At 38.7% G+C, this 27,056-nt stretch overlaps 1 protein-coding gene across 7 annotated transcripts in view; it reads left to right on the forward strand.

The window, feature by feature from the left end:
* gria3a (glutamate receptor, ionotropic, AMPA 3a) overlaps positions 1-27,056 on the forward strand; it is a 100,810-nt gene that overhangs the window by 8,757 nt on the left and 64,997 nt on the right. For all 7 annotated transcript variants that reach the window (XR_003675516.1, XR_003675517.1, XM_028467133.1 and 4 more), the window contains exon 3: positions 11,773-12,012. Coding sequence is in view for 5 of the 7 variants with exons in the window: in XM_028467133.1 (XP_028322934.1) it covers positions 11,773-12,012 (240 nt within the window). In the remaining 2 variants the exon portion in view is untranslated. The remainder of the gene's footprint in view (positions 1-11,772; positions 12,013-27,056) is intronic.

A 27,056-nucleotide genomic window follows, 5' to 3' on the forward strand; every position in this document is an offset into this window, starting at 1 on the left:
CAATCACATTTATTAACAACCAGCTGCACAAAATGTGCCAATTTTGTCTTTTTCCCCAATAAAGGACAGCACGTGTGAGTGAGTTCTGTTGTGTGGTTTGTTTAGAGTATGGTCTGGGTTAGGACGCACTCAGCAATCCCTATAACTGTGCTTTTCATGCTGTTCTGAGAAGTAGTGAAAGCAGCAATTCGTAAAACCAGTTCTTTAATACAAAATAAGCTATAAAATAAAAAATATAGGCGATATTGTAGTTAACTATATCTCCAAAATAAAAATCTTGATACATTGCCCAGGCATACTTCTTACATATCATACTTTGAAAATATAAAATACAGTTGTGTTTTGTTTTAATGTGGGGAGTGGTATCTCCCCATATAAGACCCTTCTTAGATATGGCCATTAACCTAGTTGGTATAAAGAATGATGGAATGAAATCTTTTCTAAAAACATCACATCACGATAAAGCAAATCATTAAAGGCCAAAATGTGGCAGATGAATTAAAGATGAGCTGTTTACATTGTTAGTATTACATCTTCTTTCATTTTCACATGTATTACACCCACCCATCCTCCCTCTGCTATGACTCAACTGCTGCGATGCTGCTCAGACGGAGGCTAATGTTAGAGAAGTTCAGTGTGTGGAGGCATCGAGCAGCCCTAAAAATGCAGCACAGACCGATGTGTGTGTGTGCGCGCATGTAGCCAGATCTCCTCCATACTCCATCTTCTCTCTATTTATTGTAAACGTGGTAAATATTGACAGATGATCAGAATCTGACAGTGCTAGAGCGTTCATTTCTTTGCATTGATTCGATAAAAATAAATAAATAAAATAAACGCAGAATAAAATCAACCAAAGGAGAATAGAATGAACTTTCAAGGTAGATTTTTACTTACTGTGTGTAAAGACCATGTCGGAAATGAACTGAATAAATAAATAAAGTTCAGTTATAAAGCTGATCCGTTTTGTAAGACAAAGGATCACCTTCAGCTGCTGTGAAAGTCATTTTATTCACAGTTGGCTGTGGCTCCTCAGGCTTTGTCGTAGTTGGAACTTCTTTGTGTCATTTTTCTTAATTAAATAATAAATGTATAATGATATGATACATATGTCTCTACCAGATGCGTGAGCAGATGTGTACTTCCCTGTATAAACCTACAGCCTGCAGTTGGTTTGCTACTTAAATGTATGAAACATTGTTTGCACAAGTTGGATGTTATATAAAGATTTAAAAATAATCACAGTGAGGCCTTTCTTTGAATTTAAGCTTTAGAATTCTCAAGATCTATAGCAAAATATATTTATTAATGTATATTGTAGGCCTGGGCAATATATTGATAGTCAAGATATCTTGAGTTTTCTATTATGGCAATAAAGAAAATTACAATATTGCCTATATTGATATTTTTATTTTATAGCTTATTTTGTATTAAAATACTAGCTTCAGGAGCTGCTGCTTTTGCTACTTCTCAGAACAATATGAAAAGCACAGTTTGATAGATTTCTGAGTGCATCCTAACCCAGAGCTTCCCCTAAACAAGCCACACTCCAGAACTCACTCACACGTGCTGTCCCTTATTGGAGAAAAAGCCAAAAGTGGCACATATTGTGCAGGTGTGCCTGTGTGGCGTTTTACATCGGCAAATTTAACCCAGAATATACTTTCTGATTAAACGTTGTGTTATTGATGAATATAGATTTGTGAATTTTTCTCGCCCAGCCCTACTACATCGTATCGTATTTAAACCCCTTCTCCCATCGTTATGTGTATAATAACAATAATTATTTGTTATGTTGAGTAAAATTTGGCTTCTCAGTCTCTACCCAGATAGCACACATACGTCTCGCCGATGTCAGCCTCAGATCATGCGTCCCGCATTCTACTCCTAATGCATCATTTTGTGTGTTTTTTCCCCCCAATTTGCTGATACCACTTATAAAACTGTAGAACTGTAAAATATCACTTCCATGAAGCTGTTTTTGTGCTGGGGTTCTTTTGGCTTTGCTGCTGGAAATACATTTATGATCATGAACTGTGTCTCTCTTTATTTTGTCCACACATAATAAGCTATTTAGTGGTACTATATTGTTTTTTGTTGTTGTTGCTGTGATATTGCCATATTCCTATCAGATTTAAGTAAATACTCGACTATGGATTTGGAGCTATTTATACTAATTGATTGATCCGAGCTAAATAAAGGTTAATATAAGCTGTAGAGAGGTCGCGCTGAGCATCTTTAATCTATCATCCAAACCAGTGTCTCCCAACCTTTTCTGTCTCATGTACCCCCTGGGGCCTCTCTTCAGATTAGAGGAACTCCTTCGTCTCTCCAATCTAGTAACCTTTCTAGTTTTATTTACACGTTAATAGCTTGAAAATGTCAACCTGTACATTTAACACACGCTAAATATCAATTTTGTGTATTACAATGATTGTATAGCAGAGAATATATTTACCTCAATTTTTAGTAATGTGCAGAACACGTTGGTAACAATTTAGTAGGATATTAAGGCTAAAATAGTGTTTATTTCATGAATGCAGTTTATTGTCAACGGGTGGAAAAGATGTTGTATGAGCATGTACAGTGTCTGAAATAGGCTTAAAAATGACTGGAAATGAGTGGAAATCTCAGTGGGGTTTGCATGTTCTCCCTGTGGTCTGTGGGCCTTGTTCAAATTCTGATTGCTCTGTGTCAAGAAGCAACACAGTGTAGTTTAAATGAAAATGATTATTGTGTTAACTGAGCGATTACAATCACACTCATGCTCCTAAAAATCTACTTTTATTACACCAATTATAGTCAGCCTTAATTTCGTTGTAAATGCTGTTTTAGAAAAAAAAAAAAAAAAGGTAATTTCAGAGAACGCTTTTTTCTATCTATGTTTTCCGCTTGTTGTTGATAGTTTGTGACGTGGGAAAACAGCCACGCTGCGGGAACCAAAAACAACTTTGAGAACTCACTTGAATCGGGAATTCATGAATGATAAATGAGCGGAGGCGTCAAATTGTTTCCTGAGCAATAAAATTGTTTATGATGGTTTTTAATCATAGCTCTCTTCCAGACCAGTGTAATAGCTTCTTGCACTTATATTAAATGATTGCTGTGCCTCGTTTTCTCTGAGGTCACAGGAAGTCAGAGGACAAACTATTCATTGGGGCTTTCAAGGGAAAATAGCTTCTTTTTTCTTCCCCCCTTTGGAATAATTGGAACAACAATTGCTTTTTCAGCAGCACACTGTGTGTTTGGATGTTTTGTCTCGACGTCAGATAGCTAAAATAGATGCTCTTAGATTTTGGAACCCTTGAAAAGAGAAACACAATTACCCAAAACCGTGTCTTTCAATCACCCTGTAGTGAAGAAAAATATGAGTCGGTGCTTCCACAGCCGGAGTCCTGTCAGTTCATATGACCCGTGCCAAACTGACAAGCACTCATCCCCTAGATTTGTCACAGTTTTTATTGGGAAGCCGGAAAAAATCTGTAATAGCTTTTATAAAGTCAGTGAAATGATTTATTCTCCGTGAGAATTCATTTCAGGCGCACAATGAACTGTTTTACAAGCAATACTTTCACTGACATAAATAGATGATTTGACTGTTATTCTAAAAGGAGCTCTTAAGGTTCATCGCTCTGGGCCAAGACATTACTCATAGGCCATCACGCAGCAAAAATGCATTAGGATTCTTTGAACAAGGGAGTAGCAATGCTAAATAAAATGGCTCTAACTACAAAGAAAGTGCTTTTTTTGGCTGCAAAATGTGAAGTGTGAGACCAAAACAACAAAAGCTGCACGTGATAACCCAACGCTTCACAGACCTCAAAATCCATTCTTTATTTTCCTCACTCTGCTGTTCGACCCTGGCTGGTCATGATATTTTGAGCCAGGACACTGAAGAAGAGCAGTTGGTTTTTCATCCTGCGCATCAGAACGTGCTGTAGTGAGTGTGATGTGATCACTACTGACAAGCTACAGTGATGTTGCAGTGTACAATGTGATTTTCTGGATTTTTTTTCTCATTTTCTCATAGTTGAGGTATTCCTATGATGAAAATTACACGCCTTTCTCATCTTTTTAAGTGGGAGTACTTGCACAGTTGGTGGCTGACTTTTTGCCCCACTGTAAGTGGAAAGAATCAGCATTTAGTGCAGTGGCTCCCAACCGCTTTAATATCACGAATTTCTGTTGACCCAACGACACTAGAATTAGTTTTTGATAGTGTTCGAGCTCAGATATTTATTTTTACTGCATTTTAGTTGACCCAGATGTATATTTCACAAAATGAAAGTATAGTAATACAGTTATTTAAGATTGTGTGTTGTTTTAATTCAATTCAAAAACCTATTGAAATTTTTCAGAAATTTTAGGCGGCCCCACATGGGGCCTCAACCCCAAGGTTGAAAAACATTGGTTTAGTGGCTCCTGAAAAGGTTTATCTCTATATTTTATCATTTCTGGTCATCTCACACCTGGGGACACTAGCTTTATTTGGTAATTTACCACATACCCCCATTTGAGAAACACTGTTTTACTACACAGATCAGATGGTTAGAGGAGATAAAGTCCTGTGTATCACTGTCTTTGGATATAAAATACATTTATTTCTCATAAAATTCTCCTGTCCTGTGCAGCCTTTTCACTGACCTTTCCAAACTGAGTGTGTTGTACCACTCGCTCTCTTGTAATAGTGGTCCTTGGATGATGCTGTTGCAGTGGAGTGCATGTAAAGAATGCGTAGGTGGAATGCTATCAGCACTTTTACTGTGGTACAGCAAAGTATTCAAGCCTATTCTTGTGTCTAACACTCCAGTAGCCACAGGCCAGGTCAGTGTATTGCTGCTGTAGATGTCTTCATGTCAGGTTTTTTGCATGTGGGCCAATTCGTGTCGTGTCTCTCAGATATGGGCTAAACCAACAAGTGCTGCGTGGCTCTTTGTGTATAATGAGCCTCTGCTGGGGGTAATCTGCTGGAAGAGTATATGGGCTCATGCACTGATACTCAGTACAGTGAAGGAAAATGTAGCCAACATGCAAACACACAGCCCGAGGAGAAACAAAGGCTCAGCGTTCAGTCCTGATACGCCCTGTGCTCTCTGTGAAGCTGGTCAACTGTGAGGTATTGCACAGCAGCGCATGTTTGTAATGTGGATAAAATGATAAAACGGTGAATTGTCATAATATAGAAATCATTGAAATGGTGCACTATTTAGTACCATCAGTTTGATTCTCCAAAAGACAATCCTAATTCCAAATAGAATAAAGGAAGTGCTCTGTGGCCTGGATTAATGGCGTAGCGTCACTCAAACACATATTTTACATCTCCAACTCTCAGGAGGCAATGAGGCATCCATTTGTTTATGAGCAGGATTATGTCAAAAGTAGTTAAAGTTCGTGTAAAGCAAATTCAACCATTTTCTTCTGAACACATTATGTAGGTCATAAATGTATTCCTTAAAACATGTAAAAAGCCATCCAACTATTTATAATTTAATTATGGAGCTAGGCTTCACAAACTGATTCAAATTTCTCTGTTCAGGATTTAATGGGCGGGTCAGAAATCACAGCCGCGTTACGTAACGGAGCCATCACTAGCATAAACCCGACCCTGCTGCTGAAGCACACCAAACTTCCACGGCCTCCAGTGGGTGCAATTTGGCCCCTAGCCAAAAACAAACCACGTATTCGGAATAACGCGTCCGCTGGTGCCACATTGTCCATGAAGTGAGCACTTTTTTTGCACTGCGATTGTGTGTTTCGTGGGCGCAGTTCTGACTCTACCCAGGAGGGATGCACATATACTGTATATACACGTTTGGTCCAAAACCAAGGTGAGAAGCACTATGGAGAGCTGCTTTCACACTGCTCTCTCGCATAGACACAGTACACGGAGACGGCGCCCTTCCTGCTCGTTGGCATGGTTCCAGCGCTTCTAACTGACACGCCCCCAGTGTTTCAGAGCAGAGAGAAGCGCTTGCTTTTCCATGATTTTGAAACCTAATTTTAGTTGAGAAGCACTAAATTTGGCTCAATGGTCAATGACACAAGTTTCTGTGACAAACTCAAATTTATTTCTGCTTTACTCGGACTTTAATGGACTCTCACAACATTTTAACCAAAGGTAGACTCCATTACATTTTGGAGGAGATCTGAATCAGTATCTGAATACTGATCCTGGATCACTTTTTCCAATAGAATATTTTAAAAATTACTGACCTTTTAAAATATGATGTCAGGTTAGTTCCTCAGTTAACCCACTGAGTTCGAATTTCATTGCAAATTTTCCCCCAAAAATGGGAGTGTCCATACATTTAGACCTACAGTATCGTTATTAATGGGGATAAAAATGGATCGTATTGGGCGGGGCCGGTGGGGTTGGTGATTCACGTATAGGTAAACAGACTTCACTAAATTAATTTGGTACTAAAGCCTCTGAGTCACATTTAGCTGTTACACATTCACAGCCTGTTTGATGCTCAGATGAAGGACAGCGAGACAAACATTAAGCCTGATGTGCGTGATCAGAATGTCACATTTTGCGATTATTATTATTAGTAGTAGTAGTAGTAGTGTAGCATTTTACGTCTCTTCCTTAATCCACTTCCCACTTCTTAACACATCCACAGTCAAGCATTCAGTGAACTGTGTCTATATTAATTCCAGTATCTTCGCTGTTGAATCAGCTCCACGATACATGTTGCTGTCAGTCTAATTGTGTTAAAAAATTATTTATTTTCTATGTTACTGGTGGTAAGAGCCGCAGCCTTTTCTGATGACGCTGAGGGGAATCCTAGTGCTGATCTAATTTTAATATGATTGACGTATGTAAATGTGGGCGTAGACAGAGAGGTGACATGTGTGCGCTCACATCCATGGTGATTCAGATGTTCAAAGGATCTAGTGCCACGCACAGATTTAAACATCAGGATTTTTACAAGCGTACGCCTGTCTCTGGATTGAGACGTATGCTTTTTTTTACGCCATTTTTCACGCAAGGCTTTGTACATGAGGCCCCTGGTGCTAGACTATGTGTGAGTGGAATGAGAATGAGTATGGGGTGGATATACAACAGGGGTCAGGAATGGGGGATGAACTAAAACTATCACTACTGTGTCTGCGTGGACAGCACCCGTTGGAGGATTTTGTGTAGATGGAATGAGGGTGTGATTGGCTGAATGGCAAAGGCTGCACCTTAAAGCTAGGGTAGGCAATTTTGTCCAGATACACTTTTTAAGTTTTTAGTTGAAATTTTCTTAATGTCCTGATAGGAAATGAGATCTTATGTGCTCTGAAAAAGGAACGAGGAAAATCCATCATCTGTAGCAGCTGTAAACTTGTATTAACTTCAACCAATGGAAAAAAAAACAAACCGGTTTTTTTTTTTTGAAACCAGTCACGACTCCCCGTCTCCCTGCTCATTCTCAACACTTCCCGTGCACGAGCCCACACTCAAAGCGCGTCACTGGTGACGGACTTAAAACAGAGTTTTTAGTCACGTTTTACAACATATATAATGAGAAAGTTTAGTGTTTACTTACTGCTGAATGAGAAATGAGACGATAAAGTTCTTACACAAATTACACAATACAAACGATGAGCTTAGATGCGCAGCAGCAGCCCTGTTTGTGCACGTGAGTGAAGGACGGAGCACAGAGGGGAGGGGGAAGGAGGATGAAGGCGGAGCCAACCGGAAAGCTACATTCAAAAATCATGCTAGCTTTCAAAAATCCCCTACCCAATCTTTAACCACATCAGTGCCTGTCTGGGCATCACCCGCATTTTGTTTTAAAGAGAAAAAGACGAAACTAAAGCAATCCCACAGAAAACGTAGGCATGACTACAGTGGCACGAACAATTCACCTTCGAGTCACAAACCACAAATAGAGTGAAAGTGTGTGTGTAATGAGTTTTGTAATGCTGACCCTGTTCACCGGTACATACATAGACTGTAGAAAATACATACATAGCACTGCGCGAAGGACGCTTGAAATGCTCACCTTTGTGGGCGTGTCTGTTTACATGTCAATCATGGCAGAGCTTCCTGGAGGCGCGGCTTCTCCAGCTCAGTGCCGCGTCAAATTTGTCATCAAAGTGGGAACGCGTCATCAAATTGGAGCGAGGTGTTTGGGCTCACCCTGCAGTAAGAAAGGAGCAAATCACCCTCTAACTAAAGATTGAGGGAATCAATGAAAAAAACACTTGTGTATGAAGTCCTAATAGCACTTTGATGATGTTTAAAGCACAGAAAAGTTGATTTAGTGTAACATTGGCCCTTTAAGTGTGTTCGTAACCTAGTATGGAAGCGTCAAGAGAATGTGACTTGTAGTTAGTTTTACACAATGCTTTCTTGCTGCAGTAATACTAGGTTGCTACCATTGTAACTCACCAATGGACTGTGTGGGTTGTAGAAAGGAGTCCTCATTATGAGCAATGCTCAGAGTTGGGTAATGTCTGTCAACAACACTCACTGTGGTTAAGTGTGCAGACGTTCATATTTCCCTGAGGACTGAGCTGTCAGCCTTTGTTGATCCCATGACTTTTCTGCCACCAGAAGGTCAGAGATTCCCTCCTCATTGTGAAATATCTCAGCCTTCTGAGTGAATCAGGGCCGACGCTACTGGTTCCCAAGGAAAACATATCATAATTTTGACAATTTATGAAACACCAAACTTCACTCATTTTTTTTTAAATTTATCTGCTTTAATTTTTGTTTGGTCGTGTCCTTTATGAGTGTCAGCAGCTGCATGTTGGCCTGTGTCTTTCCTTCTTCTCTGACCCTGGCAGACAGCAGGACAGGTATTCCCAGGAGGAAACGGATGAAGCTACAATATGAAATTAAACAGATGCCCTGCTCTCCTTTTGTCCTCTAACATTGCTGCAAACACATTGCTTTAGCTTAAGGTGGAATCATCATTCCAAAAGGTAATGAATTGATGCCATTTGTGAAACTTCTAAAATAGTTATGATTGGTTTTTGTAAGTAAAGATTCAAATAATCTTAATGTTCACATATAAAGGCTCCTTTTTCACTTTTTATAGCTCAAAATATGATTATCTTACCAGTTAAGCTTCATGTTTACTTTTCTATCCAGCTATAAAACCTTCAAATTGCAGTTTGTCGGCTCCGTCTACTGCCTGCAAACACTGTACCGCTCCATCTGTCCATCAGCAAGTTTTAGAGCCTCCTGGTCCCCAGCTATCTGCAGCACAACCTCTCAAAGCTGGGGGAAGATGTGACAATGTTTCTGTTAATGCGGAGGAGCTAAGGAGAAGCAGAGAGTAGCAGAGCGAGGCAGGAACAACAGTGACAGGTAGAGGTGGGTGTTTGTTGGCTGATAAATAAGATAGGAATCAGCGAGAAGAGAAGAGGAGGGGGACTTATCTCCTCAGATATGAACCATGTATAGTGAGGCTGAAAGTCATGAAGCAGAAAAACAGATCTGTAATAAAGTAAATGAAGTGTGTCTTTGTTTCAGCCCACAGTCGGGGAAATTTAATGTAGCTGGCTGGCTTTTATCGCCTTGTGAGCCCAAATATATGATTTCATTAGTCCTTGAGGAGAACAGGCTGTCTTTTTAACCTTGACAAACAGAAATGATCTGTGACTTTTTGGGCATTGAATGGGCTGAGGGGTGTTAAAGTGAAGACAGATATAAAGCAGTGATCCATGGAAACCTTCTCTTTACTTTACTTTTTTCTTTAAATACAAGAATCCAGCTTTGATTAAAAGATGTGTAGAAAACTGTGATCGGCATCCATCCATCCATCCATCCATCCATCCATCCATCCATCCGAAAGCAGGCCACAGGTCCATACCAAATTACCAAAAAACAATAGATTACTTTTAATTTTAATTACTATAAATAAATTACTTGACATAAAAACACAAAAATTAAATTTAGGAAAAAACTGTGCGGTAAATATACAATTTTCGTGTACATTTTATAATATATTTGGCAAAAGAAGACAATTTTATTTATCATCGTTATGTCATTATTGTAAATGCAGAAGTCTTTGTATACGAAATAATACACTCAAGTCATTACTTAGTAATCATGTATTTACTTTATATAAAACACTATTCAAAATGAAATATAATCTTGAATATTATTCAAGATTTGGATGATAGAATAATATATTTCACGATAGTTTGAAACAAATCGTAATATTAAACTAATTCAATGCAAAGTACACTGTGTGTAGGTGATCAGTCTAACCCAGGGCTAGTTTAGTCCAATGCTCCTCAAAATGTGTTCATTCAAAGTAATATTTAAATAGAATATGCAGATAGCATATTCAGGTGAGCATTTACAAGTGTACATGGAGACGACAGAAATGTGCTTCTTAACTTTGTGGTTTGCTGAATTTTGTACAGTATTCCTGCTTAAATCATTGAAAAGGCCTTTTTGTTTTTGGTCAAGAACAGAGATCCTGTCACCGTCAGGCATGTGCTTGAATCTATGGGATGAGATGAACAAAACACAGGCCAGATCCTACCCACAATGATATGTGCAGCTTTACCAGTGATCAAGAATAGGACAGGAAAGAGGGGCAAAAAACCTACTGGTTATTCATAAAAAATGCAGGAGTCTCAGTGATTTACTGCTGATATAATGAGGCGAGTGTTAGGAATCTGAATGAATGAATTAGACCACAAACTGTACTGAAATGCAGTGCATGTTGCACCATATGTTACATTAACATACTGTCAAAGTGTTCAAGGTCTATGTGTTCCTTTTATTGTGAAGGTATGCCACATTACCCGACGACAGATTTTTGCTCTGTACTCTCAGTAGAATCTGAGAGCCATGAGGATGTATTTGGAAGAAAGGAGCACCAAAGCGTTTCAATCACTGACATATAAACTAAGTGGTGGCTTTCATGTTTACAAAATACTAAACAATGGTAAATCTACTGTATATTTCATACTACAACCAAGGAACTGACGCCTCATCTTCTTCTTTTAAAGCTGCCAAAGTCCATTCATTAAAACGATATTTTCACTGGGCAAACCCTCAGTGAAGTCACTGGTCTCTGTTTGCCTCCGTCTGTAAATTACTTTTATCTTAATGTTACATTTTTAATGTCGCGTCGACTCCCTTTTTCTTTGCACCCAAATTGGTCATTTGAAATGACATCACTTGATTGATTTTCACGTGATTCCTTCTAACCACATTAAAAATGAATGCGTGTTACTGACTAGCTTCATGGAGCTTTTACACCAACATGTAACCATAGCGGTATTTACCTGAAGCACTTGCCTCAGGGGTCATAGCGTAGGTGCAGTCCTGTTCAGTATCAATACAAAACACTTATTACTAACAGATTAAATTGTGTGCCATCGTATAAGTCTGAGTGTCCATCCAGTGTTTATGGCCCCAAATCATGCACACAGGCCTGCAGATGGTGTCTGCTAAGGCCTGCTGTTAATCTTTTATACTGCAGCACAGGCCAGCGATTTAGCATTTGCATGCCCATATTTCAGGATATGTTACCATTATGAGCTGCAGCCAGAGCATATACTTCTCCATTATTTTAAGTCCATTACACAAGCTGTTGCATTTACAGCAAGGGGAGGTGAAGGGCAAGCAACTGACATGATATTCAGCTAGCCACTGCTCCAAGTGGAAGAATAATTATCGTCAAGCTACTCAGTATAAGCTACAACAGCGTCTGCCTTTACTTTAGTGTCAAAGAAGTTGGAAATGTTGTCATTCTCTGGTATTTGAAAATAAATATCAAATTGATTTCAAATGTCATTTGTTTCTTCCACCAGTCTGCTCCCAGTTCTCCCGTGGAGTTTATGCCATCTTCGGCTTCTACGACAGGAAGTCAATGAACACTCTGACTTCCTTCTGCGGGGCGCTGCACACTTCCTTCATTACGCCCAGTTTCCCCATTGATGTTGACGTGCAGTTTGTCCTCCAGATGAGGCCCAGTTTGCGAGGAGCGGTTCTCAACCTCCTGGACCATTACAAGTGGGAAAAGTTTGTCTACCTGTACGACACCGACAGAGGTGAGTGTGAAAGCGCACCTGCATGCACTCATAGCGTCAGCAGTAGCTGATATTCAGGTGGAGACATGACATGATGTGGCATAAAAGCTCATTTCTGGTGTTAAAGTATTTAGTACAACAAGCTGTGCAGAGCCGCTTACATTCCGCCTTTAATATGTAAATGCTCTCTCCCCATCTCTCATTCTAGGTAGTCTGTAGCCTTTTAATCTTAGTGTGTAATGATGATAAATTACTGCACTATAGCTGAATCCTACTTACGGAGAAAACTCAGTCTGCACCTCGGTGAAATGAGTCATTCACAGGTGCTGCTGATCTGCTGCCACCCTACCAATGTGCTGCCTAATCCTCTGCACTCTCTGATTATTATTTAGCTCTAATTGGATTATATCAAGTCAGGGCACTGCATCCTCCATCTTATTCACATGTTTCAGCCTCCCGCTCTCTTCATATGGGCCAACTATTTACAGGCTGCAGTTCTGTGAGGTCGGACGTTTGGAAACAACTCTGTGGGGTGTCTGGGGGGCAGCTCGGCCCCTTGGGGGGAGTGGCTTGGGCCTCCTTGTTTTCAGTCAGGTTCCGCCTGCTGGGACGCACATCGGTTGCAGAGACAAAGGCACGCCTTGGGTTTTGGGAAAAGCTCACATAGGGGCTTAATTTCAGATACGCAGTTGGGATCAACTAATAGGTGTAAGCCCCCACTTTTTTCCTTCATTATCCCTAACCAGTGTAATGACAGTAAACTGGTACAGTAGATTTACACCCCACCAACCAGCACTGAGTGGTGCTGGTTGGTGGGGGTGGTGGTTTGTCTAATAACCGAAGGGCTGGAGGTTTGAATCCTGCTCTATCCAAGCCATTGTGGTTGTGTCCTTGGGCAAGGCACTTTACCCACATTGCCTCGTATGACTGGGTATGAATTGTGCATGAATGTTGGTGGTGGTCAGAGGGGATGTAGGTGCGAAATGGGGGATAGCTGTGGCTACATTGTAACTTACCATCACTGATATGACTGATGTGAATGAATAATGGTTTCTGTAACGCGCTTTGAGTCTCCTTGAAAAAAAGCGTTCTTACTGTTTTTGATGTGCTAATTTATAGCACTTCACATGGACCTGATGTTTCATTTCATTTGTATTTTCTATTATTTGGAGATTGACAAAAGCACACATCAATATTTTCTCCCTGATGGTCAAAACTAAAGGTGGCATTAAGCCCTTGGGACTAGTCACAAATACGCCTGCATCTGTTCAAGTGCGTTCTACCACAACAATGCAATTTAAATGAAAATACCTGAAGTTTATTGTGTTTCACAGCAATTTTTAGGTGATATTTACAAGAGATTAATTAGATTATTGAATTACAGATCTTATATAATTTAATCTTTTGACAGCACTAATTAGACTTTCAGTACAACTTCCTTTTAATGTCCCACCCTAACGCCCTCTCCCCTGTTCTTTTTCCCCTCACTAGAGTGTAAAAACAGCCCTCTCTTTTTATACATCTTCCTCTAATAAAGTTTAGCTTAGTCTGCTGGTGTTGGTAACAATTAAGCAATAAAATAAATGTATCCGTTTATTTTTTGCTAGAATAAAACATGCATAGCTATCACAAGATTGCACTACATTATGTAGTGTTAACATTCGATATTATATGCAGAAAAGAAAGAAAAACAAAGGAACAGCTTGAAAAAATGACAATGTTCACAGATCTGCAGTGTCGTGCCATCATCTCCATCTGTAGACACAGTGACGTGCTCTGGCTGTTTAAAATAGACAAATGTGTGATTGCATTGTTGTGTTTGATGGTGAATCTAATACCTACTGGTGGATATCTTATTCTTGAGAAATCTGGTCTTGAAACCCTAACCCTTCCCTTATTGTGCTTCTTCTCCTCGTTGTCACGTTTGACCTCACAGAGGAACTTCTTATTGCTTTCATATTAGATATCTCTGCCCAGTTTAATGTAGTTCAGTGCTGGCAAAAGTATTTAGGCAGTCCTCAGAGTCAGAAGTGGCTCCTAATATGGCCCTCTGAGCTCTGGCCTTCAGTGCTGGCCTCTCTCACCAGCTGTGTCGAGTCAAATGAGCCACCATCTGTAATACTTTGCTTGTTTCCACAAGGCAAGGCTGGGTAAACACAGTAGTTTAGGATAGATTCCCACATGCTGCACAGCTTGTGTTTACTGAGAGCGTAGTTAGCATCCTAGTTTGGCTAGAAGTCCCGTCTCACTCCTCGCCTTTAGGACTGTGTCTTGTCAGTTTCATATTCATCCCAGAGAAATGATCCGAAAAAGTGTTAAGTAAGTAAAGTCCTGCCAGTGCCAGCGTCATGTTTTAAACTGGTATCCACTCATTTTCAACACACCTGTTTATGCCTCTGTGCACTGCCGGCCACATATTATTATTGACTGTAATAAAAAAAACATTTCATGGATCTCAGTCGTCATATTTTCATGTTCCATTTAATATGCCAGCTAGGGCCGGGACAACGCGTCGACGTAATCGATGACGTCGATGCAAAAAATACGTCGACACAAAATGTGCGCGCCGATGCGTCGTCTGACCAAAACAAAGATGGCGGCGCCGGAGAATAACTAACGCAGTCGTTCGTTGAAGGTAGCTGTTCCCCGCCTTGACATCAGCACACGCACAACAAAAAAAGCTTTGGTCTTTTCCTGAGTCAGGGTGAGAAGTTGCTCTACACCAGTGGTTCCCAAACTGTAATATAGATCGTAATGATGGAATGAATGAGTGATAACACACATTTTAAAGAATCAGATTTTGTAAATAAGTAGAATAAAACAGTATTTAGTGGCTCCTGAATAGATTTATTTTTATAGTTTTGCGTCATCTCCTCCCTGGTGTGGGACCAAGACTGACCTTTGTATTTTCAGTTCAGGTTCTAATCAAGATCATTTACATCATCATTATTATTATACTTTTTAACTAAAAATTAACATTATAAAACCCCATATTTATTTGTTAATTTTCCAAATTCTCTCTTATTTTTTTGTTGGATAAAATGTGAGTGGCAGAGTGTATTGCTTTAAGTTGTTGTTATTTTCACGTGAATTAAGAATTAAAAGATGCACTTTTTTTCCGTAAGCTAGGCCTATGTTTTCAACATAATTCTTCAATTGCCTTTTTATTTTTTACTGAATGCCACCTCTGAATCTGAATGTATTATTTTGTACTTTTATATTCTTACTGAATTTTATTTTGGAATTTTGAAACTTATATTGCAATGTTAAGGAATTCATGTGGGTTTTTTTATTTTTATTTTAGATATGTAAATCAACATGTAAATTACTTTTAGTTAATTAATGGGGAGATAATCAATAATCAAGTCGAGTCGAACTGGAAAAATGAATCGTTATATTAATCGTTTAAAAGATAATCGTTTATCCCAGCCCTAATGCCAGCAATGATATTGGTTTCAGCTTTAGTGCCATTTAAAAAAAAAAAGATTTTTTTAAGTTTAATTGATGTAATTTAAACATTTACAGTAAATGAAATAAATATAGAATGTGCACGTAAAATACAATACTGTTTACAGTCAAACATTTAGTTGCACCGTGGGGCTCAATTTTTGATAAATCAAGAACCTGTGTGGATCGTTTGTACAAAGTTCTGCTCATCACTTACAAATCCCTTAATAGCCTGGCCCCTCCGTACCTCACAGACCTACAGCACCACCGTCGCCTTCGCTCTGCCAATTTAAACCTTCTCAAACCCATCAACACATCAACGCACTGAACCTTGGGGGACCGAGCCTTCGCCATCGCTGCCCCGACCCTCTGGAACTCACTCCCCATCCACATCAGAAACTCTTACTCACTGACCACCTACAAAAAACTGTCTCTGAGTTCCTTCAAAAGTGCTATATAAAACTTATGTATTATTATTATTATTATTATTATAGGACAGTCTGAAGATGTGCTGTAGCAAGATTAGTGTCAATTGAGCAAAAACTGTGGGAGGACATAGTTAAATACATTTTACAGTTTTTGATAAGAACAGAGTGACAGACTATATGTAATAGGTTTGAGTGTACCAAACGTTTTTTTTTTTGCAAATCTGTAGCCCATATGGTTGATTTGTTGTGAATGTTAAAACATTAGAAACTTTAGAGGTTTACTGTAGCGCCACCTTTAGGACGATTGGCCTGTTTCGCAGCTGACGCAGTCTGACATAAGAATGGACTTTAGTGCAAAATTTGGTGATTTTTCACACATAAGATTTCCTCAAAAATTACTAACTTCTTTGGACAGTGATGGTATTTACCTCTCAATATTATGTAATTTTTAGCTCAACATATAATGGCACTTAAAAAAAAAACTACAGTCTTATGGAAGAAATTTGTCATTTATCTGTGCATTACTGGTTCCTTTAAGGCAATAGATACCATACAACAACTTGATAACCTGTTTTTTTTAACAACACTCAACATAGATACTCTGCAATAGCGTATTTCTCTGTGCTGTAGTCACAAAGAACACTGTGGGTTTAAATGCAGCTCTCTCTAGCTTCTTCTTCTACTCCTACGAGTGGGAACTGTGGGGTTGGTAAAGAATTTGCATTGGGTGTGTAATCACGCGGCCCTGCTGCTGAACGTCTGGTTTTGTCTCCACAAGGAAACATTGATTAATTGTGCGCTGTTAAAGAGCTGCACTCAGGCACGCAGGCTCATTTACACAGAATGGGAGAATGAGTGAGAGCAGCACGAGGCTGCTGTTCCACTACGTGAGCACCTTACTGCATCTCACCCTGAGATGGACACGCATCAATAGGCCTCGACCTCTCAGCATTAAATGGCCAAATTTGGACTGAGGCATGGATTCATCAATCAAAATTAATCACATCAAGTGAGCTGTTTGCTTTCCCTGTTCAAGGACTCCATTAGGGTTCAACATAAGCCAACTAGAGCAATTGTAACAGGAAGGCATATATGAGACAGTTGGACAGTCTTATTTTTTACAACCTGACACACCAAGGAACCATGAAGCTCGAGGCAAAATAACTAAACACACTTCTGCCCCGTTTTGTAATTGCATTGCTCACCTCTGACCCTGGAAATGATATATTTGTAGATAATATCACATAGGATTGACAAACTAGTTTAAAATTAAAGAAAACATTGGATTTCATATTGTTTTTGTGCCAAAAACAAACGTTTGTTTTGTTCTTTTGCAGAGTTTTTTGCTGTTGCATGTTTGATAATGTATCATCCTGCGTTTATCCATAGATGGGTGTGAGTGCGCGTGACGCCCTGACCTCAAAAGGCGTTGTGAGTTTGCTGAGCAGCTCCAGCTGAGGCTTTGACTGTCTCAGAGTGTTTGTGCATGAATCAAATCCTCTCTCGTCAGGCACTCCATCCACACTGCCAGGCGCCTAAAATGGCACCAATTGATCCGTGCACATCCACGCATGAGGAGGCAGCGCAGCTCCAAAACCACATCAAACAACATGTAAACCGCAGACTTTCAACTCCACGCTGCATTATTGAAGCTATTTCATCCTCTCAGCGCTCTGTGTTTGAATTATTTAATCAGTGCCAAACGTTTTTTTGGAAAGTACCTGTTTTTTAAGAACATTTGTAACAATCCCTACTAATCTTTCTCAACAGAAAGTGGCGTTAAACTCCTACATTCTTACATGAAGAGTTGTGATCCCTAGTGAACAAATTTGCTGACATGTTTGCAGAATAAGTCTTGCACAAGCATTGCTTATATTTATGCAACTTTAAACTGTTGCATGCATTATTAACAGTGCTGGCCTCAGGATCCACCATTAGCCCTTAATAACAAGCCGTGACCTAAATGACGTAAACTGTTTATCTCTGAGAATCAGATGATGCAAAGATTGCGCTTTAATTCTGAAATTCTTCAGAATAACACTGTAGAACAACATATCCGACATCTACAGAGGTATATAAACTGTTTAAAGTATACAGACTATTATAATTACCTTATTAAATTCTTTAAAACATTGTTATTTAAAGTAATAATTATACATTTCTTTTCCTAATGCATTTTTTTCCCCAGGAAAAGCCTTCAACCATTTCAAAATAGAGGTCTGTGACCCACTTTTTGATCCTGGCCCTTGAGTTTATAACCACCGCTTTGAGGAACTACTACACACTCAGTCCAGCAGTTTCACTGGTTAATCAGGAAATCACAGATGAAAGATCATTTCTAGGTCATTTTGAATCCACATTATTCAAACGTACTCCTGGTGGATGCACAATTCAGCTCCTGTCCCTGTGCAACCAGGCTGAGCTAAAAACGTCTCCTCACAAAGCTCTTGTCTTTATTTCAGGACCACGGACAGTTCCTCTCGCTGCTCTCATTCCCCCTGCAGGCTTCAGTGTATTTAAATCCCTTTGTCTCCACTGTCGTTGTAAAGGCTCACTCTATATTTCTGATTTCATGAAAATAAATGTGTGGAGCTTTAATGTGTTGACGTCACGAGTCACTGTGGAGTATATGTTCCACAGCAAAGGTGCTCGTGACAGGTGTTACTAACAGCATTAAGGCTCAGATGTATATAAATGTCCCAGTAATTCAGTGTAACACTTAGCCAGCATGCGTAGGATCACCAATGCTTTGCACACAAGAGTAATTAGATTAGACATGAAACTGCTTTCTGGATTTTAGAAATAATCTGAACATTAAAGAGTAACTAAACCCATGCTTTCTCCTGACCTGCCACTAGGAGCAAAATTTAAAAAAAAATGTCTTGATTATGGGCGGGGCTCCTGGAGCAGTCTATACTATAAAACCTTCAATGAACAATTTATGCTATGGTAACTCGTTATCCCCGCCGCAAAGTGTGGAAGGGGGGATGTAGGTTTGAGCTCCGTCCATCCGAGTTAAAGGGGACAGCTTTTCTCAGAAACTGTTTATGATAGGATAACCAAATTCAGTGTGGGGCTTCAGGGTATCAATTCCTTGATAGAGTTTGAAAATGAGAAGCGTGCAATTATTGTTTTCGTAGTCATTGCCCTTGTTCCATTTTTTTGTACTCTGTTCACGGTATCTTCAAAGGGGACAGCTTTTCTTAGAAATAGTTTAAGATAGGATTACCAGATTCGGTGTGTGGCTTCAGGGTATCAATACCTTGATAGAGTTCGAAAATGAGAAGTGCACAATTATTTTTTCCGTAGTTATTGCCCTTGTGCCATTTTTTTTTTTTATATTCAGTTCGAGGTATCTCCAAAGGGGCAGTTAGTAATTTTATATTCCTATATGATATTTTCTTATGTATACATCTAAATTCTTAGATTTAGGACATTTAGGAAAAGGTCGTGAGTGATAATGACAACTCTCTCAATTCAACTACTCAACCACAGATTGTAGAGCCCACAGGTGCTATTTTTTTTATAAAAGGGGCAGGGCTAACAGTGATTGTTTGAGATGCAAGATGGTCCCCAAACATCACATGATCTTGTTCTCAGTCAATAGCAAAAATCATTTGTTAATGCCGGGTTGAAATTGAAATTTTAACCAGGATCAATCAGCAGCACTACTTCATACTCAAATACATTTGTATTCAGCAGGGGTTTAGTTACTCTTTAAAATAATTAATATATGCAAGGGTTTTAGTATGTTCCTCTTTATTTAAATTCCTGCTCCTTGACTGAAGTAGTTATTAATTTATAAGTTGAAATTCACAGTCAACTTAAGTTAATTTAAGGTGATAGTGAACTGCATTAATTTGACTAATATTTATTTTTATCTTTTTCTTTATTATTATTTTTCTCTTTGACTATTGTTTTCATGGGGCAAGAATTACATTTTTTTTTTTTTTTACTTGTGATTAGTTGCTTTACCTCTGACAATTTATCTCATTATTATGCACAAAACTCAACAATGAATTGAAAAGTGTGGTATGAGAATAGTTTGTTTGTCATCCTCTTGTTTATTTATGCTTTTCGTACGGATAGCATCAATCGTTGGCTGTCAAAGCTCCCTGCACAGTTTATGTGGGCGGTTGGTTTTTTGGCACCGTTTACTGCATTTGTGTAACACTGGAAGTATTTTGGTGACAAGCATCGACTCGCAAATGATCTTCTTCTTAACAGCTCTGCCATCTGCTAGGAATTTTAAAGCAGGATGTCTTTATAAGAGCTCGGTACCTTTAGTCTACTTTGACGTGTTCGTTTGCTCTTTAATTTGTGGTTCCTCGGAGGCTTCGAAGTAGTTAAAGAACATCCCCAAACGCTCCTATTGGTTGAGAGGCTGTCAGAAGACCATCTGCTGGATGGACTTGTTTACTCCTTCCTTCCCTAAACTGTACGGGTTGGAAATACTAATGAAGAGTGACATTGTAATAGCATGTCTACAGTATGTAATGCTGCACGTTTTGATCAACACGTCGCCACAAAGCATTCCTGCTTATTAACTTAGATATATGACGTCAATAAGATTTCATATAATCACAGACTGTTTGATATTGTTTAACCAAAGGCAATATTACAAAGTAGTGACAATTTACTTTTTAATGAAAATGAAGTTGTTTCATAGAGGGATCCAGTTATTGCTTACATTCATTCCTGTTGCCACTTTTTAAAAAATTGAGAAATCAATATCTTCATTATGTCAAGTGCACTTGTTCTCATCCTTCCACACCTTTTCATTCTCAACATCTTCCTTATGTTTTTTTTTTTGGAAAATGATGTGACGTCAGCAAAGGTTTATAAACTACACTGAACAGCTCCACATTGTAATTAAACAGAATAGAAAATAGCCGATCTCTCCATGAGTGGAGAAGGCCAGGACGCTGCATGGAGACGAAGAGCGAGACTCAGCAAAGTCTTTGTGTTGATGTTGTGGCACAGAGGGACAGGCAGTGTCACACATGCTGTCAGATGGCCTAAATGTTTTTTTTTTTTTTTTTTTTACTCTTGGACCAGTGGTGTCATATCTGACTGTTCTTTTCATAGGCTTGTATTTGACATGAGCACACAACAAACAAGGTGACTAATACAAAGCCCTCTTGTTTTTCTTTTTGGGGTGTTGCTCTGTGTGTGCCCAACCGACTGTATATTTTAGTGCGCTTTCCTTTAGCAGAGCAAAATGCTGTAACACAAAAAAAAGTAGTGTTTTCGCGTTATGAAAGAGAAGATGTGATGCTCACATCTTTGTTTGCCCAAGAGAAAACTCTGGGTTTATGTGCTACAGACCCTCACTTCCTCTCAATGTGCATCATTTATATTTAAATGAATGTTGATAGTGTGTATGTGTGTGTGTGTGTGCGCGCGTGCATGTGTTTTGTTCTGACTGCATTTTCTTTCACATGCATAAACAATAAAAACAATCATAAAAAAGGATGTTTATGGCAAACCTAGATCATCTAATGGAGGACTAAAGGAGAAAATGGGCTTATTACTGAACTTATTATAACCAGCTAATTGAGCCACATTTGAAAAACAAAACTTGGTTCAGAAAAACCAACAAACACACACACACACAACATTAGAAATACAGGTATTTCCAATTACGTCTACTGGTTATGCTGTTGCTATGTATTAGGCACAAGTGGGCATCCTTTCAGTAAGTATAGACATTTCACAAAAATAGACATTTTGACACACATATAGAAGGCTAGTTTAGAAATGCAAATGAAGCTAACAGAGTTTTGGACTGTGGGGAAAATACTGCAAACTCATAGTTGAGAAACAAAGAGGATTTAATCCATTGTCTTTGGGCAGCAGCGCTAACCATTAGTCCAAATTATAATAGTTTATAAACGAAATAGATAAAAAATCAACTCAAATGATACAACATATAAATAAAACAGCATCTGTTAAAATGTCTTAGGAAGAAAAAAACCAAAGGCTTTCCACATGAGGTTTAACTTGGTAACTGATGCTTTTGATGAAAAAGAGGGAAGAATTCCCAGCAGTGAATGGTGAAGAACCATTACAGTCTATCATATTATTAAATTGGAGTAAGTACATTTAGTTTAGCATTTGGGGTTTAATTACACTCAGAAGTGTCCTTACCACTGTCATCTGGCAGCTTGAATTCTCTGTTCTACTGTCTGTTGTGTGAGCTCAGCCTAGTTCAAAAACAAAAAACAAAAAAAACAACCCAGGCGTCTGTGTGAAGCCTTGCAGAAAAGTAAAGTTTCTTTATAGAAACCTCTAAAGTGGGTTCAATGGATTTATCTGAGGATCTTTGTAATGCCGCGTGCTGCTTTGGGTGTCCCATAACAACAGTGTTGTTTAGAGGGCTGCCAGAGAATTTTAAAGAGGTCACTTTATCCTTTGAGAGGAAGTGACGACTGAGTCACCGATGAGACCGTACATCACGCTCAACCATGATGAGGCCGATGCTGTCCAAGTGTAACTAGAGGAAACCCAGCACCTGGTGCAGAAGGGCCTCTATGGCACTGTGGGCTCTACACTACTTTGAGAAAATACTGAGAAACATGGACTAAAGCCTGCTCTTTCAGGCATCCTAATTTATTTGTTATGATGTCTATGAGATCTACAGATAAGCAGTTTGGATTTAAGACCATGTTAGGCACTGATATGTGTATATATTAGGGACCCGATCAGGTTTTTTTGCCCCCGAGTCTGAGTCCTTTGATTTTGAGAATTGGCCGATACCGAGTCCTGATTCGATACTTCTATAATACATTAAAAAGCAAAAAATTATTTTATTCACCTTATTTTTACATTCAACCCTAAACAGAGTACTTCTGTGACGTAGCTTGATCAATCAAGCAATAAATAAAAAAAAAAAAAAAATCACATTAGACTTTAGTCTAATTTAATAATATTAAACAAAAATGTCTAATATAAAAATGATTAGTGCCTCATCTTAAAATACCCAACAGGCATGTTAACAAATAAGAAAATAAAAGTGCCACAGCCCTGTAAAGTAAGGCCAGTAATGTGCTTTTAGGAACTGCACTCTTAATGTTCACTCTCCTCATTTAGTTTCACTGGCTGAAATGTAAGTTTTTCTTGATGAAAAGTATGACAACTTAATTTTGTTGGCATTGCAGGTGCAGAGCATGTAAAGTATTAGCTGCTTACTAAATAAAGTGTGTGATGTCTGCAGATAGAGGTTGATTTAGAACACACCTGCACGCCCTGCTGTAGGCGCTTGACATAGGAAATACTGCAGTAGATTGACTTAGGATGGTCTATTCTCACAAACATACATACATACACGCGCACACGCAAATCACACAAACACACGCAAACATACACTTGTGCAGAAGCGGACAAACACGCCCTCAAACATCTGTGCGTAGTGCGCACACACATTAGCATCAGGCTAGTTTTGTCTCTTCCTAGCAGAACAAATGTTGCAGGGATTTACCTGCTGTTGAACTCCTTTATTCACAAACGTGTGGGACCAGTCTGAGAACTTTGGTCTAACTCTCCACCTCCGCTCTACTAGTTCTGCAGTTTCAGAACTTTCTTATCCATTTACACCGTAACCAGAGCGCTACTGTTTACCTTCGCAGTGCAACATTGAAAAGGCTCCGGTCTGATGTGGCGTGGCGTTCCAAACATTGTGTAATCAAGATACCGGTACGGCGATATATTAAAAATGTAGATCATAACAAAAATATACCGGTATACCCCCCACCCCTTATAATGATAATAAATATACATAGATATCCGAGTCTTGATCGGGAGATAACGTCCGATTCCGATCGAGTCTGAAACCACGTGATCGGATCGGGACATCCTTAGTCTATATGCTCTTAAAGAGACAATTGCTTAATATAGAAGACAAAACTCATCTGTCTTTATGTGCTTTTTGGATGCTACCAGTGTATTTGACACTTTTAAAGTGAGCAATGGGGTCAGACAAGGGGGTGTTTAACCTGTATTTAGATGGATTATCGACTAGACTCAGAGCCTGTAATTCTGGCTGTGTCAATGGAAGTATTGTTCTAAATCATCTTTTGTATGCAGACGATTTAGTCGTGTTCAGCCCAAGTACGGCTGGTCTACAGCACCTACTCAATATCTGTTCAACCCATGGCCTGGAGCATGACATTAAGTGCAATAGTTCTAAGAGTATAGTTAGGATTTATAAAACCAAGGTATATAAGAACATGACATTTCCAAACTTTTGTCAGTCTAACAATGTTCTGCATGTTGTCAAAAATCAAGTACCTCATGCACATCATCACTGAGGACATGACAGATGATTTACAGACAATGCAGAGTGTTGTTTGCCCAGGCCAATACTCTGACACGGAAGTTTGGCTGTTGTACAGAGAGAGTAAAGCCGACTTTATTTAAAGCGTACTGTACTTCCTTGCACGCGGCTCATCTTTGGACTCACTTTAAGAAAGCCAGCATACGCAGGCTGCAGGTGGCCTATAATGATGCTTTGTGTGTTTTTTGAAGAAGCCGCGATGGTCAAGTGCCACAGAAATGTTTGTCATTTTGAACACTGTTGACAAAAATCGGTAAGAGAATTAGTCACCGACAAATACTGTATATTTGTCGACAATTGTCGGTTACGTCGTCACCGTCTTCTTCAAGCTGTGGATGGAGCTGGACATTGTTTGAGGAGTGGCTCATCCCACCGTCTTTAGAGGGAGATATATCGTCAAAAACATTCCCACTGGTAACAATAGGTCGCCGTTACCGGGAGCCCAGCGCTGTCGACGCCGCTCCCACATGTAGCTCTGCTCGTCACAGTCTACCTGAATCTGTGACGAGCATCGATACGTCACGCACCGCTACTTGGTTAAGAACTGACAACCATCCAACAAAGTGAACCAGTCTAAGTTCCTCCGTCAGATCCACTGGGCTAAGAGCTAACGCTAACCACTTAATGAAAGGAAGAGACGAGTAAAAAGTCCACATCTTACTGTTATTAAACCACAAAAGGCCACAGATTTATTAATGGTCAGATTTAACACTGTTATGGAAAGATAAAAGCTAACATGTCGTGTGAAATCAATTTTGGCATAAAACTATCGTCACTATTCATCCGTCCCGAGTTGTGAAACACAATATTTTTAATTATATTTCACGTGTTCACAACCAAAGTTGGCCCCATTAGACAGTAATGTAACTATTGTGATTATTACACCAGAATATCCCATTAGTAATGCTGTCAGTAATGATTAAATCATCAAGTTTGATCTGGTTTAATTATAGTAAATCAAAGATATTTATCAACCATAACTTTATGCAACTCATTATTAGATATAAAATAAACTAGCAGCGGCTTTTTATTTTTTTTGAAAATAGTTTCATTATAAATGAGGAAATACATAAATTATATACATTAACACTAATGGAGTGACCCATATGCACAAACATGTTTCATAAAATATCAGCCCATGAGATTTTTGAGTTTTAATGTTTAAATTGTATTATTGAAGCAGATTCTAGTGTTGATGTACTCAATTTTTTGTGTTTGTAAGGAACCTGTTTACACTTTAAGTTGGGAATTGTTTTATTTATTTATTCATTGTTTTTATTTGTCGTAGTTTGACCCAAGACAAAGTTAAAAGATTGTAGCAACATAGAGCAAATAACTGTACGATGTGTCATCCGATTAATCGTTTCAATAATCGATGACTTGTCGATTATTAAAATAGCCGTTAGTTGCAGCCCTAGTGAACACTTTACAGGCCGTGCAACAAACTTTGATGTACAGCTTTATGTGTTGACTAAACATGTCTGAAAATGAAACAAGTGTAACTCACAAATATAAAATCGAGTGCGACACGTCATCAGTCTGACTTGTGGAGACATTGGGATGACTGTCTTTTTAAAATGCATCATCTGTCTAGTTCTTTTGTTTTATTTCTAATGGACTACGAGTCTGGAATAAAGTTGAATTGAATTAAACATTACTGAGAAATTAATGCTCTTATTTGAACCCCAAACTGTCCTATCCGCAGCCTTATCCTGGTATTTTTGGCAGAACTGCGAGTCACTGCTTCTATTTTTGAAAGAATCCCACATAAAGCTGCGCTGAAAACCTAAAACAACAGCATATTTGTTTGCAGACGTGATCACAAACACAGCATTTAATATAGTATGAGTGGAAGACTCACATATGGCATGAAGAGTCCTATAAAGATATGACATTATTAACACCTTTATTGGATTAGCTGTTTGTGTGACTTTGTGCTAGATCTAAATATGTATATATATTTGGCAGTAGTAGAGTTAGTTTTTCTTTCTTATCAATGTCTTTAGGAATATTAAGAATATCCATCTTTTCCGTTCTACTTTAAGCAGCAATTTGTGCATCAGCTTTTGATTTTTTTAAATAACAGAACAGCAAATTGTTTTTTTGGATCCAAACTCTAGATAACACTCAACCTGGCACAGCAAAAACTGGAAGATTTTCTTTACTTATGTCTAAGGACTCATCTAGGTAAAAAAAAAAAAAAAAAAAAAAAAAAAAGATATAATTCACAATACAAGGATGTTTATTTCCAGTCTGAAAGTATCAAATAATGTCTGATGCTTGGCAGGTTGAGATGTCAGGGTTTTTCTAAGTTTATCAACATCTTTCTGCTTCAGATAAAACCTGATTAATCACAGCAGTCAAAGCTAACTCTGTTAGATCCTTAGGTAACTCAGCAAGGACAAATATTCATGCATCGATATCAATAAAGGTGATTAAGGTAATTAAAATCTACACAAACGGTCATAAGTTTCTTGGTTCAAAACCAGTTCCATCCTGTATAAACCTCCTAATTTTTCACAATATCGTTTTTTCATTGCCAATATGAATGATGTCAAATCCATTTTCAAAAAGATGCAATAACTGTCGATTTTGTGATGGGCTTCACCATCCATGTGGTTGCGTACAGCAGGGGTTCTCAACCTTGAGGTCAGGACCCCATTTGGGGTCGCAATACACTGGAAGGGGGGTCACCAGATGCCATCAAGAAACTAAGAATTTTTATAACAATTTGAGCTCATTTTTGCTTTTTTTTATTTTTTGCCCTTTTTCTGTTAACTTGCCATATTAACCTATTTTTATCAGTTTTTTTTGATTATCTGCACACTTTTGACATTTTCAGCACTTATAAACCC

This window comes from Gouania willdenowi, chromosome 14, assembly GCF_900634775.1.
Source record: "Gouania willdenowi chromosome 14, fGouWil2.1, whole genome shotgun sequence".
Classification (NCBI taxonomy): Eukaryota; Metazoa; Chordata; class Actinopteri; order Blenniiformes; family Gobiesocidae; genus Gouania; species Gouania willdenowi.